General features: G+C 40.8%; 1 protein-coding gene across 1 annotated transcript; it reads left to right on the forward strand.

Moving 5' to 3' along the window:
* Positions 1–2868: 2868 nt before the first annotated feature.
* Positions 2869–15928, forward strand: tmem59l (transmembrane protein 59-like). The gene is made up of 8 exons (XM_036586632.1): positions 2869–3145; positions 6590–6695; positions 7121–7215; positions 7325–7477; positions 11783–11891; positions 12389–12503; positions 12762–12879; positions 14143–15928. The coding sequence occupies exons 1-8, from the start codon at positions 2981–2983 to the stop codon at positions 14299–14301; spliced, it is 1020 nt and encodes a 339-aa protein (XP_036442525.1). The 5' UTR covers positions 2869–2980; the 3' UTR covers positions 14302–15928.
* Positions 15929–16132: the final 204 nt, after the last annotated feature.

The following is a 16132-nucleotide window of genomic DNA, read 5'->3' on the forward strand; positions in this document are numbered from 1 at the left end:
CCTGAGTTCTGGATCACAAACTCCATTCCGACTCATCCCAAAGGTACTGGATGGACCTCCATCACTAAAGAGAATGCAGTTTCACTGCTTTACAGCCCAATGCTGGGGGGTTTATATCTCTCTGAAAGATGCCTGGCACTGGACATGATGACTATAGGTTCATCAATTCTGTTGGTCAGTGCATTTCTATAGAGAATGTAAAAGGTGTGTAAGTCTTATTTGTTTATACTCTAAGCAGATGTAAAGATATCTACCCAATGAAAATAAACGTTATTGGCCAATAAACTTCCAAAGAGTTTCCTTCAGACCACCAAATGGAACTTATTAGCACATTCAACAAATATGATAATTGAAACTTAAATCTGCTCTCTTTTTTGGGATTTCCTTTTTTCCTTATTTAACTCTTATACACCCTTCAAAAAGGGGTTCTTTAAAGGTTTTTAGTAAATGCATTCATTATATATAGAACCATCAAAATTCAAAGAACAATCTGAATGCTTAAATCATTGTTTGCATAGTTATACAGTTCAATGATGCACAGAACTCTTCTATATGGTACTCTTTTTTGATACTAGGCTATAAAGGACCCTTATAGTGCTAAGAGTGTTTACCTTAAGGAAATACAAAGACTGACGCTCTAATCTCTCAGTGTGTTTAATATATCTTTAATATTGTTACTGTAATTTTCTTTAGGCTATTGGAGAATAACAAACAGACCTCGTGTGAAATTACTCCTTGCAGCATCAAACTACCGGTGATGGTTTAAGAAGATGCCATAAACCTGTCAGGCTTGTAGTCGGGCTCCAATGACAGCAAAATGAGCTCAGTTGGCACCATAAACATGGATCTAGGCATCCACATGTTCAGGATAAGTGAAGAAAGCATCACACATACCATAGAAATAACGTGGTGTTATAAAGTTGAAGAACATAAAGTCAAAGAAGGTGGGCGTGATTGTTATATACAGTTGTTTGCTAAAGTCTGAACACCCCCAGCCACATTAAATGTGTTGATGATATTCTGTGTGAAAATAAGTTAACACATTCTCTACAGGGACAAACCTAAATATGCCATTTTTCAATGCATAATTTTTATGACTTTGCTAAGTTTAACATACTTAAAACAAATAAAACATAAACTGTGAAATGTGCCATAACTTTTGCACAGGCCACATCTTGTTAATTTTCCCCAATATGTTAAATTCAGCAAATAAACAGTAGTAGTGCATTAAAATGTGTAGAAGTGTGTTCTCTGTATAGGATGTGTTAACTTATAATATTCACTCAGAAAATCAACAAAACATGTAATTTGACCCTAAACTTTTGCAGACAACTATGTTGTTGTAGTTATGAATATGCTCATCTGGTACTTCTCTGTAATCACCGATCAGCCATCATGCTTACCTTGTTTCTACATTGTCCATTTTATCAGCTCCACTTACTGTATAGGAGCACTTTGTAGTTCTGCAATTACAGACCTTAGTCCATCGTTTTCTCTGCATACTTTGTTAGCCCCCTTTTACCATGTTCTTCAGTGGTCAGGACCACCACAGAGGACATATAATTTGGGATCGTTCTCAGCTCTGACGTGGTGGTGGTGTGTTTGTGTGTGTTGCGCTGATACGAGTGGATCAGACACAGCAGTGCTGCTGGGGTTTTTAAACACTGCGTCCACTCACTGTCCACTTTATTAGCCACTCCTACCTTTTGGTCCACCTTGAAGATGTGAAGTCAGAGATGATAGCTCATCTGTTGCTGCACAGTTTGTGTTGGTCATCCTCTAGTCCTTCATCAGTGGTCACAGGACGCTGCCCACAGGACGCTGTTGGCTGGATATTTTTGGTTGGTGGACTATTCTCAGTCCAGCAGTGACACTGAGGTGTTTAAAAACTCCAGTAGCACTGCTGTGTCTGATCCACTCAGACCAGCGCAACACACACTAACACACCACCACCACATCAGTGTCACTGCAGTGCTGAGAATGATCCACCACCCAAATAGTACCTGCTCTGTGGTGGTCCTGTGGAGGTCCTGACCACTGAAGAACAAGGTGAAAGGGGGCTAACAAAGTATGCAGAGAAACACCTGCACGACAGTCTGTAATTGTAGAACTACGAAGTAATCCTATATTGTAAGTGGAGCTGATAAAATGGACAGTGAGTGTAGAAACAAGGGAGTGGTTTTAATGTTCTGGCTGATTGGTGTATGTGTAATATGTATTTTTATAATTCATAACTGTGAATTATTGTTGTCTCATTGCCAGCTATTCTCACTTTTTCACAATGAGAAAAAAAAAATCTATTTTCTATCCTGTTATTAAAATTTGATTGCCTGTTTTACTGTTTACTTCAGTCAGTCTAATTGCACATTAACCTGCAGTGAGAACCAACTCGCTGTGAAACACATTCAAGCGGAAAGTAAAGCGGTTGTTTGTGTGCACGTTCGAGTCTTCAATGCAGCGGTGCGCGCGCGCTGAAAAGCGGCAGGCGCGTGCGTGAGGGTGTTATCAGGCGGGACGTCACAGCGCATCCAAAAGCTTCTTAGCGAAGCGGCGTTGTCTTTTTCCCACCCGCATTCCGTCTAGCCCCGCCCTCCTGCGATGTGATTGGTTGATATTTCATGCTCAGAAGCAGTCCGCAGTTCTAGAATGCGAAGCAGTGAACGCTATTCAGACAAGCCCCGCCTCCCGCGCTAGAATTGGCTAATAGTTCGTGCTCTGTCAGCCAATCCTACCGCAGGCTAGTACCTCACTAACCAATCGTAGTGGAGGAAGTGTGCTGCGACCAGCCAATCCGCACCCAGGACGAGGGCTCCTACTGGCCAATGCTAGCTCATGAGGCAGGGCTTGTCCTAATACGGGTGGGGAAAATAAAAAAATAACGCTGGCGAAGCAGATGTAGATCGAAGCGAAAGCGGGGGAGTCGAGCCGGACGGAGCCTGCAGTGCACGCCGCCTCTCTGCTCACTGCATTCGGCCAGAAGATGCTCCGGGTGGGCGGCATGGCGCGCAGCGGTCCAGCTCTCCTCTCTCTGCTCTGCGTGGCGCTGGCGGCCGCATCCACCGACCTGTTCGACAACCAGCTGGGCGACATCAGCTACTGCAAAAAGCAATGCCAGATCAACATCAGAAACAAAAGCCCGGCCAAAGTAAGTGACCCCAGCCCGGCGACACGTATGGTGTGCATCAGCTAAAGCGCAAGGTGTGCAAAGTGCAGCCGCAGTGAGAGTGCGATTTGTGCAAAGTGGAAAGGGTTTTCGCTCAGCCGCAGCCATTTGCAGCACCACCAGGTTTTTTTTCTTAAAATGATGTGCTGCAACCTGAAAAAAGGGAACGAATGTTTCTTCATGCTCAGATTTTTATCTCTAGGGGGGGTGGTGTGGTGTAAAAAATGGATCGTCGTTAAAATGAAGGTTTATATCGGGCTGATTCTTAATCGATAGAGGCTTAATAGCCCAGCTGCGGCTTTGTGTGTCTTCGTTCCTGCCCGCATGGACGTCCCCTGCCCCGTGCAGCCTGCAGTCTGAAGAGCAGGCCCAAAATTATGAGGCTGTTTTACGATGCATGACTTGTAGCCTAATGTTCGGCGACGTGAGCAATGGGCCATCTGCACCAAACCCATAAAGTGACGGTCCACGTTTATAGCCGTTTATTCATCCCCCTCCAAAGCATTTTATGCCAAAATGTGTCCTCGTGTAGCTCTTCATTGTTAGATGCGGGCCTGCAGACCACCCACGTTACAGAATGAGACTGAGGATGAAAACGTTTCCCTAAATGATCATCACCACAGGCTAAATACACCACACCTGAATAATAATCAAGCAGGCTGCTCCATTTTGTCGGGGTTGGATTTCATTTTCCTCTGGGCTCGCTGAGCATCACCTTGGGCAGGTGCAGTGCTAGGGGGCGCTTCGGAGCTCCTGAGCTCCTCACACCAGCACAGGGGAGATTAAATGCAGTATTTTAATCAATGGGATGCTTCTGTAGCCGTTTTAATCAGTCGGATGCCATTATGTCCAGCCAGAATTCCTCACAGGCTAATCTAGACTGTCTAATCTCTTCACCAAATGCTCGGTGTTTATATTGATATTCACTCAGCTCCATTACTAGACTGTGAATATCCATGAAATGCAGTCGTGCGTTGTGTCTCAGTGGCCCCAGTCACACACAGGTCGAAGAGCGGTGTGTCTGCGCTTTGTAAAAGGCCCAGTAACACTGCGGATCTGAGATAATGCCATTAGTCTGCTGACGTTTTCATCTCAGCCGTCTGGCGGCGCTGTTTATTCGAATGGAACGTCGCAACTTTGACAGAGCATCATGTAGCCTGTTGTTTTCCTTTAAAAAATCCCCACATGATTATGTAAGATCAGGGAATTAGGCCAGGAAGCTACATGAAAATGAGCCTGGAGCATTCTTTCTGAAGGCAGGCCTGCTGATGTTATGCTTTTAAGCACTTTTTAATGACGGATCCCAAAAATGTCACTTTTTTAGGGATATTTACATTTCTACAAATAAATAACATGAATGTAATGTGCATTTACTTTCATTATTACACTGGATGTTGTGCACTGAGAATGATATTAGTTTACTGCAGAGTTTTAAGCAATTTCAACAAAGTGTTTTACACAAAGAATGTAGGTTTTGAGAAAAGAATTAACCCCTCATGGTCGTTTGAATAAGAATAAGAAATAAAAATGTGTTGACGTTAAATGATGATGTTGTCTTTAAATAACTGGGTTACAGAAGATGGACAAACATCAATGAGAGTACATTTTAATTAATGAAAGCTGCTTATTTTGATTCAGAGAAAATTTAATTCCAAGGAAACCCAGATAAATAGCACTGAAAGGTTTCAGTCGTGTTCCGTAAAGTCTGTGTATACGGACTTTATTTAATTAAATAGAAAAGTGGCAAAATTCAATAAAGTTCATAAAATGTTTGATTTTTTTTAATGTACTACTTAAAAATGAAAATATACTAAGGTGACAGTTATTTAAATTAAAATCAATTTGCAGACTTAACTTGAAATTAATTTGTTTGAAAAACAGAACTTTTTTTAAAAGTCAACTCACTGGGCCTCATTCACCAGCCATTTTTAAGAAGAAATTCCTTCTTCAGATCCACTTTTGCAGTCTTCACAAAGATTCTGACCTTCATCAATGTTTTCTTATTTGGAATTTGTTCTTAGGTAAGAACAGAATCTACACACACTCTAGAGCAATTCTGCGGTTTAAGAACACGTCATGAATCTGATGTAGACTGATGTAGGAGCTTTCTCAGGAACACATTCAAGAAAAAACTTAGAAAGATATTGGTGAATGAGGCCCATTGTTTACAGTTTACAATGTGTGGGTCTGTGGGGTATTTATGTTTTACATATCTTTGTAGTGCTACACTAAGATGGTAGTTCTAGTTATTAACTGTTCTAAATTATTGCTAAATATCCTGCATTTAATTCAGTCTCTTCATTTGATTTGTATATTAATGTCAATAGGATTCAGTTCACCCATACTTTGGTAATCATATAACCTCTGAGTTACTACTCATACCATTATTTCTGTTACTGATACTGTTACTAACTTCTTTACAACATCCATTCATTGCAAGTAGCCTAACAGAGATTATTTACTCAATTAAATGTGTACATAATGCTGGCAACAAAATGCAGTATATTACAAAGTTAAACACTAATTTGGTGTAGTGAACTATTTACACAACCCCACTGGAACCTTTACTGCAGTAACAGTCTCTACTCTTCTAAGAAGGCTTTACACTAGATGTTGGAACATTGCTGTGAGGATTTGATTGCATTCAGCCACAAGAGCATTAGTGAGGTCAGGTACTGATGTTGGATTATTAACAGCTCCAGCTAATCGGGAAAGTACTGGATGGAGCTCCATCACTCCAGAGAATGCAGTTCCACTGCTCCACAATCCAATACTGGGGGGGGCTTTATACCCCTCTGACCAATGCTTGGCATTGGGTGTCCTTATGCTAATGTGCGGCTGCTCAAGAGTGTCCCATCCTATTGGCAATTTTTTTCTATTAAGATTACACAAGCTGTATGTGTGCCACGGAACGCCAGTGTCAGCAATGGGTTCACCTTAAAGGAACTGAATTCACTAATTAGAAGGGGTGTCAAAAAATTTTGGACATGCATTATAGATACCTCTGTATACACTTCAGAGTATTCACAGTATTCAATTCTGTATTCAATTCAGAGAGAAATATGTTTTCTATAACAATCTCTATTGTAATAACACACTATTGACAATGTTCTTGCATAATTTATTGTAATTTTAAAAGTTTAGCCAATCTGTGATCAACAAACACTTATCACAAAAAAAATTCTGGGGATCTCTCCATCAAAAGTATCGCAGTATTGGCGCTGACATCTTTTTCTTTTTCAGCGTCTTAGCTTAAGTACGTCTTTAGACTCTATCCTATTCACACTAGCTTATAGATACCAAGATAAGAAGACAACAAAGCACTTCTGTATTTCACTCTGGATAAAAACGTCTCCTAAATGCAATAAATGTAAATATATATCAGATATGATTGTAGCTCTCACAAAGCTCCTTGTGTGTTTGCAGGACTCCATCATGAATGCGTGCTATCGCGGCTGCCGCCTCTACTCCATTTGCCAGTTTGTGAATGGAAACACAGGCTTCAACAACAGCAAGGAGGAATGCCAGGGAGGTAAGGCCTTGGGTGCACCTGGACTGGTGATAGAGTGTTGCTTAAACAAAAGAAGACCACACAAAGACACCATAGAGTTGCATCAGAGTGTCTCTGCACAAAGTATCTAATGGAATCCTTTGGAGTTCACTGTTGGAAGGCTCATATCGCAAGTCTTTGTCTTGGAGATTGTCTGGAGATGTTTTTTTCCAGCAGTAGCAGCTGTGCCCTCATAGCAAACAGCACTGCCTGAGACAGAACAGTCTCTATTGGAGCTGTCCAGCCTGTGGGAGGCAGCTTTAGTGAAAATCAATCCTGCACTCTGGTGGAAGAGGCAGATGCTCAGATGTTTGTTGATATTGATGACTGCCAGGCTGTAGGGAGAACTGAATGGGGATGGAAATACCTGACAGGTACCGTGCATGTGTCTGTGTATTTGTTTGCAGCGTGCCAGGAGGCATACAGTAAGTTACTGGAGCAGGAGGCCTGCAGCACAGGCTGTGCCAGCCAACCAGCCGAACCTGAGATCAAACGGAGGAAGGTAGGAATGGAGGAGTATGGCTCCTTGAGGCGTGCAGTCTTTCGACATTTGAATCCAGTTATTCTACGAAACAAACTGCTAACAAACACCTTCGGATTTCTTTCTGCAGCTCAAAGCCCTGACCAACCGTCCCAAACCTGTCTCAGTGATGGACGCTGTGTCCAGCTGGTGTAACGATATTGTCAGCTCTGCTCAAAGCTTCATCTCCTCCACCTGGACCTTCTACCTGCAGGCTGATGACGGCAAGGTGGTCGTCTTCCAGGTTAGTTTTTATCTCCTTAAAAACTTTGGTTACAGTTCTCCCCCTTACGCCAAAGGCATTCAATCAGCAAAGACATGTTTACTGTCTTTAATTTGCTTTTTTAGCTTTGTTCTAGAGCTATGGAGCTAATGTAGCTAGTAAATAATGTAACCTTACTGGTGGCTAACCATGTGCAAACTGCATGCCTAAATTGTCATACACCTGCCTCAAAAGACATTGTTTGGCTACGTAATGCCATTCGTACATAACCAGTTTCATAAAATAGTAAAACAAGTCCATATAAAAATTAAATATACTGTACAAATAAAACTGGAAATATATGATCATACAAATTGCTTCTACCTTAATTGTTCCACCTTCAAACTTTCTCTGTAATGTAATGTATGTCTGACATGAACTTGTTAAACCTTTAGAATGAGTTTATTATTCATTTCTTAATCTTGAAGCATAATTCAGCAACTACTAAGGTATGTAGGTACAAGAGAGAGAAGGGAATTCGGGACCTGCAGATGGGTTCTTAGGTGTCAATGGGAGCCCCAGGTTAACATGTTTACTGCAAAAAGTTTCCTTAAAAAGTCTTATAAAGTCTTAAAAAGGTTTTAAAATGTATTTTCATAAATGTCATAAACTATCTTGTTTTATGCTATTATAGGTATTAATTTCTGAGATGCCTAAAGGGTGAAAAGAGTCATTTTGCATATTAGCTACTTAAGTAGCCAGGGCCCACTGGTGGGCCCCACACGTCTATAACCTAAGAACAGCTCAGCTATTTTGCATTAAAGTCCTTGTATTTACTGAAAAATAAGCATTAGTTTGTAATAAGTCTGGGATTTTAAAGGGTTAAACTAATAAACAGAATAGACTACCAGTTAGAAACATTCAGCTGAGAGGAGTCCTGTGGTCAGAAGCTGACCGCTGATGAAGGGTAAGACACTGAAAAATCATCAAGCATACATCTCAAAGCAAATATGCACAGTGTAAATGTAATTATTTTACCTTGTTGAGATCCTAAAAAGGTTAAAAGGCACTAAATTTCATTTAAAAATTGTGCTGCAACCTTGGTTAACTTACTGTGTTCTCACCAAAACATATGTAGTCTTTTTTGGACAGCATTCACTCCACCACAGCATTAAAACCCATGTAGACTAGAGTGATATCCACTTCATGACGCCCACTAGCAATCTCTACAGAAATAGCCCATGTCCCCCAGGGTTCATGCATAAGCCAAAGGCTTCAGTTCAAGTTTTTCTGCAATGAGTTACACCATGGAACTCCAAAGTTGGAGCACCGCTATTCACATCAGCAAAAACCCAGCAGATTCTGCAAGCCAAGACAAAACATGTCTTTAGCAAAACAGGTTTAAAGATGCGGTTCAAGAATGTAGAATTAAGCCATCACAAGGCTGTCTGCCTGTCTTTCTTTATCCAGAGGCATGATGAATGTCTGTCTTGCGGTTATGACATGGGGGGGAAGTGAGAAAGAGACTTCCACAGACCATCACTCAGCCCAACCAGCCTGTGTTTAGTGGGCAGCTGGCAGACAGCCAGTCATTTGAAATATTGAGTTTGGCAAAGGAAACTACCAAAAGGAGGGAAAAATCAAGACCAAGGAGACAGCGCTTTGATATCCAATGTTTAAAGTGAGGCTACAGAACTAGCACTTTCTCAGAATAGCAGTACGCCATTTGTGGTGAATGAAGGGGACTAATGATGGGCCTTTTGCTTCAGTGGTCTAAATGGAGAAAAGATTTTTTTTTCCTTTATGGGGGAAGTTCTTGTAGTGAGTGTGATGTTGATAAAAGCAGGTATATATATTTACTGACTGTCAACAAGAATGGAAGATGTATAGTGAATGAACAGAGGAAAAGAAAGTGCAGGGTGAAGTTTACATCTGTAATAATCCATATAGAATAATTTCTAGCAGTGCCTCGATCATTGCAACGTGCAAGTTACTTGAGCTTTATCTACACAGGTTTCCAACAGAACCACATTCCAGTTTAGCATTCTGAAGGGTCTGCAGGGCACTTGGGAAATCTGTGACCCACTGGATGTCACTCATGGGGCAACATATTCCATCGGTTAAGCAGCAGCCTGGACTTAATCATGTTTATCCATTCTGCCCATGCCTTTGATGAGTCCCTCAGAGGTAATCAGGGGGAATCAGCCTGTTTCCTCAGAGCCAGAGAATAAACATAAATCCACTGTGGACTAGCCACTGATTGGGGGGACCAAATCTTGTTTCAAATGAGGTCTGGCATCTTGTTTAAATTCCAGCTGAGTTCAGCGTGGACATGGTGCAAGGTTTTTTCCGCAAGAGCGGAAGAGGAGGTAAGATGGGTCCGGAGAAAGAAAAGTCCAAATAAGGGAAATGAGATTGTTTACAATTAAGTCAGCAATCCCAGCCTCTTGTCTTGGTGGAGTCTCGTGAATGCTGCTGATCACCTTTGGCATGTTTTGCGGTAATGCGTGACAGATGCACATTAGACCGCTTTCACTAATGGCAAGATTCCATCGGTCTGTGGCCAGTGAACATTAACTTCCTAAGATGTTCATTTTTTCCCTCTTTGATCCTCTCCCTTCTTCGACATCTGGATTCAATGCTTTTGACAGGATGGCTTTCAATAACAGTGACTGTGAGAGGCTTGAGGTTACGTTGGACCAATGGGACCTGGGCAGTCTAAGGATATGCGTGCCAAATTACCCATTCTATATAGCATTTCTTGCTGCATATGTCTTCATGGGGCCTTGGTAGGGCCTCTTGTTGTTCACTTGAAGCATCCTAAATCCAGGCAAATGTAAACTGAGCATTCTCCACCAGCCAAACATCTCTAGGAACCTTCATCTTGAATATCCGTGGGGCCACCAACTATGAGCATTTGTAAAAAAAAATTCCTAGCTGTTAATCAGTTGTTTTTTGTCTTGAAAGAATAATTGAGAGCTTCTAAAACGTCTGTCCTTCTGATCTAGTGAGATTAAAGTCACACGGACTTAGTGCTGCACTAAAATGATGCTTTGAATTTACAGGAATGATAAATAAGTATTTAAGCCATTACTCATTCAAAGCCAGTCAAAGCATCATTTTTTCAATGCATCAGCCCTTGTGTGTTCGTCCATATAGTTAATGTTAGCTTCTCTCACGAGGAGAACTGTGAACAGTCTGCTTTGCTGAGGTCACCACCACAAAATGTTTAGGAGTGCATCTCTTATGAGCTCCTAAAAGGTAACTTCAGAAAGTTTTGCAAAGAAAAGCATATTCATTCACAAATTTAATGAAAGGGGTATTGAGTAGTGAAATAGATTCATCCTGTCCCCAAAACTGATAGAACATTAAGGTAATATTCTCAAATATTTACTGACAAGGTCTCCTCTTGTGGGCTGTTTACCAAAGTCTTCTTACTTTTCTCCAAGCAGTGCTTGCTGACTAAGCAAATTTTGATTTCTGGATCCACCTTGGCCTCCTCCTCAGTGCATATATTTAATACATCAAACAGTATTTTATCCACCTTGAATAAGTACTTGAAGACTATAAAGTGAAATGGCTGCATTATGCATTAAATACTCAGGTATAATCTTCAGTGGGCAAAGCTCTTGAGGTAATGAAAAACTTATTTTTGAAGGATCACACCGACATTAAGGCATCAAAGTTGGCTCAGTCAAGACTTCAGATGAATTTGAATGAGGTTAAACATCTAATCTTGTATTTTTTTAGAATGACAGTTCTGTTGTTGAATAGAAAATGCTGTAATTATTACTTTTCCTTTCACCTTTGCTGGAACTGGTAAAGGCTAGCGTTAGTGTTCTGATCATTTCACACACTTCCTGTGTCGCTGTGTCACTGTGTGGTTGTTGATATTGTGTGTAGGGATGCGCTGACATTTCAGCCACCTAATGAAGTGATAAAGGTACATACACAGTAACACAAAGGTCGGTAACTGATAACCACTGACAGAACAGATACTGATAAGATAAATAGAAAACTTGAACCTGGTAACATGCGAACCTGCAAACATACAGCCCAGGCAAGACTTTGCAAAGACAGTATAAAACAGGGACAGCAATTACATAGATAACAAGACACAGGTGATACGATTGAAGGGGCAGTAGATCAGCATGTATTTTTAATATTATTATCTGTATTTTGTTTTTCTGTCTGTTGACTCATATTGATGAGGCCAGTTTGCAAATAGTAAAAAAACTATGCAAGTCATCTTCAGTCTTGTTCAGGTTCTGTTATTCAGAAGCCTCCCTCCAGAACAAATCTCTCAACACACTTTCCTGCTCTCGCTGTGTTTGTTGGTTCTTTCAGAGCCAGCCTGAGATTGAGTACTCCCTGCCTGAGTTGCAGGCTCCTCGCTCCAGTGTTGCAGACAAGCCCTGGCCCCAAGTCAACCCACACACGCAGCGGCCACACACTGGTGAGATGGAGCGCCTTTAGCTCTTCAGGCTGTTTACAGCTCTTTTCTCCGTAAGCCCAGCCCTGGCCTGTAAACACAGTTGATCCATTCTTTGCCTTGACTTTAACTCTTAGAAGTCTAGAGTAATAGTGGTTTTGGCCTACATTGAATTTCTCTTGTGTTATTATTTAAACGCAGCTGCAATGACTTTGTTTGTTTCATTGACAAAAATGTAAAGAATTTTTTTTTCAGATAAATTATCTCCGACTCACAAACACAAATATGGTACAGATTTAAAGTCTAGAATCTGCACTTTTGACAATGTCTCCACTTGTTTCAGGGAGCTACAAGTGAGAAATAATTAATATAAAAACACCCTTTTGGTATTGCTTGCTAAAACTGCAACATCTAAAGGTTAGTGTGTGGCATGCCCTGCGCAATGCTGTAGTTTCTTCAAAGCTCACAGGTCACAAAATCAATGACCTCCTGCTGAAAGTGCTGCCTCTGCATCCTTTTAGGAGGGCGGTCGCATGGGGAGAGAAACGCAGCGAAGGCCTCAGGAAAGGGAAAACACAGCAACCAGCATGCTGAGGACCCCGCTGCTGAGCACGACTTCCTGGGCTGCATGTCAAGGTGGGAGAGGTCGAACAGTTCCAACGGTGCCAGTTAAGGCTTATTATTTAGTAATTATTAATAATTAAAATGAATTATTCAATGACTACCATGAAACAGATATGTCAGTTTATAGGTTATATAGTAATGATAGTAAAGAACTGAAATATGGGCCAAAATACAGTTTAAGGGATTAAAAGTCCAAGGAATTATTCGAGTAAACAGTGAACAGGGCAGTAAAGAATCTGTTCCCTCTCTGTATATTTTTCTCTCTCGCAGGCGTTCAGGTCTGCCGCGCTGGATCTTGGCAGCGTGTCTCTTCCTGTCCATCATGGTGATGTTGTGGCTGAGTTGCGCCAGCCTGGTGACGGCGCCTGAGCAGCACGTCAAGACTCAGGTACACACTCATTCATCAGCTGTTCACTGCATACTCATACAAACAAGAAAGCCATAGCAAACCCCTCTTTCTGCCTAGATCCCGCTGCCTAGCAGATTCACTTCTCTTAACCCTTAGAAGTCCAGAGGTATTACTATGGAACCATGCATCTCATCAGTGATCAAATTTGTCCCCTTTAACTTGTTTAAATCTGCTGTCAGATGAGTTAAGGCACATGCATGTCTACATTAGCCACAGTGAAATGGATCCGCACATACAGTCTGCGCTTTCTCTGTGCTACTGTGTTTTCTGTCACTGTATGAAAGACATACGAGGCTTCCTTTAAGGTTGGATGGACTGTAGCTTGTCTGTTTGAGTATGCATGCTTATTCAGAGCCAATTCAGATCAGTAAGAGCTTATCATTATCTGACATGACAACCTACTGATCTCCCTCAACTACTTTTTAAATATTAAAACATGTTTTGAAATGTATTCATCTGCATGATGCTAAACGCTTGTGTAACACCAGTGCTGTCACCTAAAAAGGTAAGCCACAGCTCAGATGAAGATATGCTTTTTCTTCTTTTTATTTTGCCATTGCTTTGTCCTTCTCTGTGGTTAACCAGATATCCATTCATGACCTTCTACAGATACTCCAAAATCTACCTTATTTGGAAGGCAGACCCCTGTTTGCTACATCATGTTTTTTTGCATATCTAGTAAATGTAACAACAGCACTGAGAAATCACATGATTAACAGAAAACCCTAGACTAAACAGCAGAAATAGCCATGTCTTTGCACTGGCTTTAAAAGGTAAAATGCTTTGCATAATTAATTGTACTGCGCTTGTCGGTTTCTCCCATTTGTTTTGATGACAACAAATGACAAAAACAGGGCATGTAACATTTAAAGTTTTCTTTTTCTGTCTACGAAACAAGACTTTATGCACAACAATATCATTTCATCAAATCCACACCATAGTGAAAAATGTCCTTTTCTACTTAAAACCACAAATGTTGTATCGTTTGAAAGATTGGAAGCTGCAATTTCAACAGAACTTCTCTGCACTATGACTGCGAAATAAATCAAATTATATCATAATTTTATTATTAGTGACAATAGCTGCAACTTCTAAGTGTACACTTAACCCTGGTGATTTTGCTGTGTGTACTATATGAAGGTCAGAAAAACAATAGTGTCCTAATGTTTAATATACTGCGTACACTTTGAGACAGTCTTATGTTTGCTTTGGTTTTACTCATGGACTGATTTTCCACTGCAGCTGAGCATCAACGGAGATAAGGAGTTCCTGGACGACATGCCAAAGGTCAGCCCCTACCATTTGACTCCAGTGATTGCTGTCGCAATTGGCCAGTCTGACGAGGGAAAAGAGGCGGGGCCTCTGCCAGTCAAAGTTGACCTGAACAAAACCTCACTTTAGAGGGGTCGGAATCTGTTAATCTCGCTCTCATTTACAGGGATAAAATCACACCATTTTTTTCTAAAGTAACCATGCATGGCATCATTTAATATAACATTTATAATTATGTCCTGTCTGGTGTCTGAAGTCTTCACAGAATCTGCCAGACACTTGCAGTTGTACTATAAATGCTTGTCCACACTCATTTTACTTTACAATCCATATTCATAACTGTATATGAGCTAAAGAATAAGGAATAAATTACACAGCTGTCATGAAAGTAATTTTCTTCATGGCTATGTAGATTGGTAGGTTTTGTTCACTAGACAATGCTACTTAGGAAAACAAGATTACTCGCCAAGCATTGAATGCTGTGCTTAAAGAGTTTAGATAAGAAAGAACACACACTGCAATGTAAATGGAAGGTGAACACTTCCTAAGTGCTCGCGCAGATTAATTAGTGCCATGCAGAGATGAAGCACACAGATAGATAAGCCTGGGGCTTTGAAGGTGATTCTGTTGGAAACTATCCAGCTTTGTTAACGTCAGATACTCGCTGATCTGACAAGTGTGAGGAATCAAACCTGGCCCATAAACGGAGCCTCACCGTCGGAACAGCTGATTAAAACATTTGCACAACATGCAGACGGAACGCTAATATATTCTTTGAACTAGCATGTCGCCGAAACAGCGAAGACACTCTTAATTACAGCGAGAAAAAGACAAACGCTGACAGCTTGATTAGCTTGCTTGTGATTGTTTTCCGTCTCCGATCGGGAGTGGGTTCCTTTTTTTGGAAGGAAGGGAGATTTTAGCACTTATTTTCGCCTGTTTGAACACAACTGGAAGCATGCCCCCACTCACAGATGAATGGGAGCATGACGCAGTGTACATACATGTAGTTATTTATTTATTTATCTATTTCTATGTTTACACAGAGCTTATGATAACACTAACGTATAAGGTCTTAAGCGTCTCATCTATCATTTAGATGCTCTTTGATAAGATTCCGTCGCAAGTGTACCAAATTTGTCCCCTGTGTAAATCGCTGCCATCTAGTATTTATAGCCAGTGCAGATTTCTCATAGGGAAGGTAGGGTGATGCAGAGGTACTTTGTTGTACTGTTGTACAGTAAGAATGTGAATTTCTCTACTATCTTCGGGCTTTTTTGTGTTCATATATATATATATATATATATATATATATATATGCCAATGGTAGGGTATGGGGTGGTTCTACTTCCGCTTAATGCTAGGCTTTAACAAATAGACCATTTGTAACCAGCTGTAGAACTGACCAGCCTAAGGTCGTTTCTAGTGCAAACTGTCTTGTAAAGCTATTTTATCTATTCAGTCCTAGTCGCAGTGCATGCTAGTACGCTATGAGACTTAAATGACCTGTCACCTTCTGGCAGCAAACTACTGTACGCTTTTAATCTTTGTGTTTACAGCTTAATGTTGAATAGGCAGTGTAATTATAATTGCAGGTGATAAAGAAGGAAGAAATTGTGTATCTTAAAGTCCATATCCTAACTGGCTCTCAGTTAAGGTCACTGCTGTATAAAATAAAAGTCTTTCTCTTTTGAACAGTTTTCAATGACCTGATCCATAATACACAACGAAATAAAGTCTTTTCATGTTGTACTTAGCCGAGCGTTGGTCGTATTTGTTTGTTCCATAAAGATTTGCTCCAGGTTTTCTTCTCTTTTTTTTTTTAGCATTTAATGCAAGGAAAAAACAAGTGACAAAGCTCAACAGTAGAGGGCAGACTTCACTGAACAACTGAAATTTTCTCTCCATCATTCACAGTGACGAGCCAACAGCAACAATACCACTTGGAGTCGGAAGAGGG

This window comes from Colossoma macropomum, unplaced genomic scaffold (genome assembly GCF_904425465.1).
Source record: "Colossoma macropomum unplaced genomic scaffold, Colossoma_macropomum, whole genome shotgun sequence".
Taxonomy (NCBI): Eukaryota; Metazoa; Chordata; class Actinopteri; order Characiformes; family Serrasalmidae; genus Colossoma; species Colossoma macropomum.

Excerpts from the sequence above, each read along its gene's own strand:
- tmem59l (XM_036586632.1), top strand. The coding sequence starts at position 2,981 with ATGCTCCGGGTGGGCGGCATGGCGCGCAGCGGTCCAGCTCTCCTCTCT. Across the intron at positions 7,478-11,782 it reads GCAAGGTGGTCGTCTTCCAG|AGCCAGCCTGAGATTGAGTA; the intron begins GTTAGTTTTTAT and ends TGGTTCTTTCAG. Across the intron at positions 12,504-12,761 it reads TTCCTGGGCTGCATGTCAAG|GCGTTCAGGTCTGCCGCGCT; the intron begins GTGGGAGAGGTC and ends TCTCTCTCGCAG.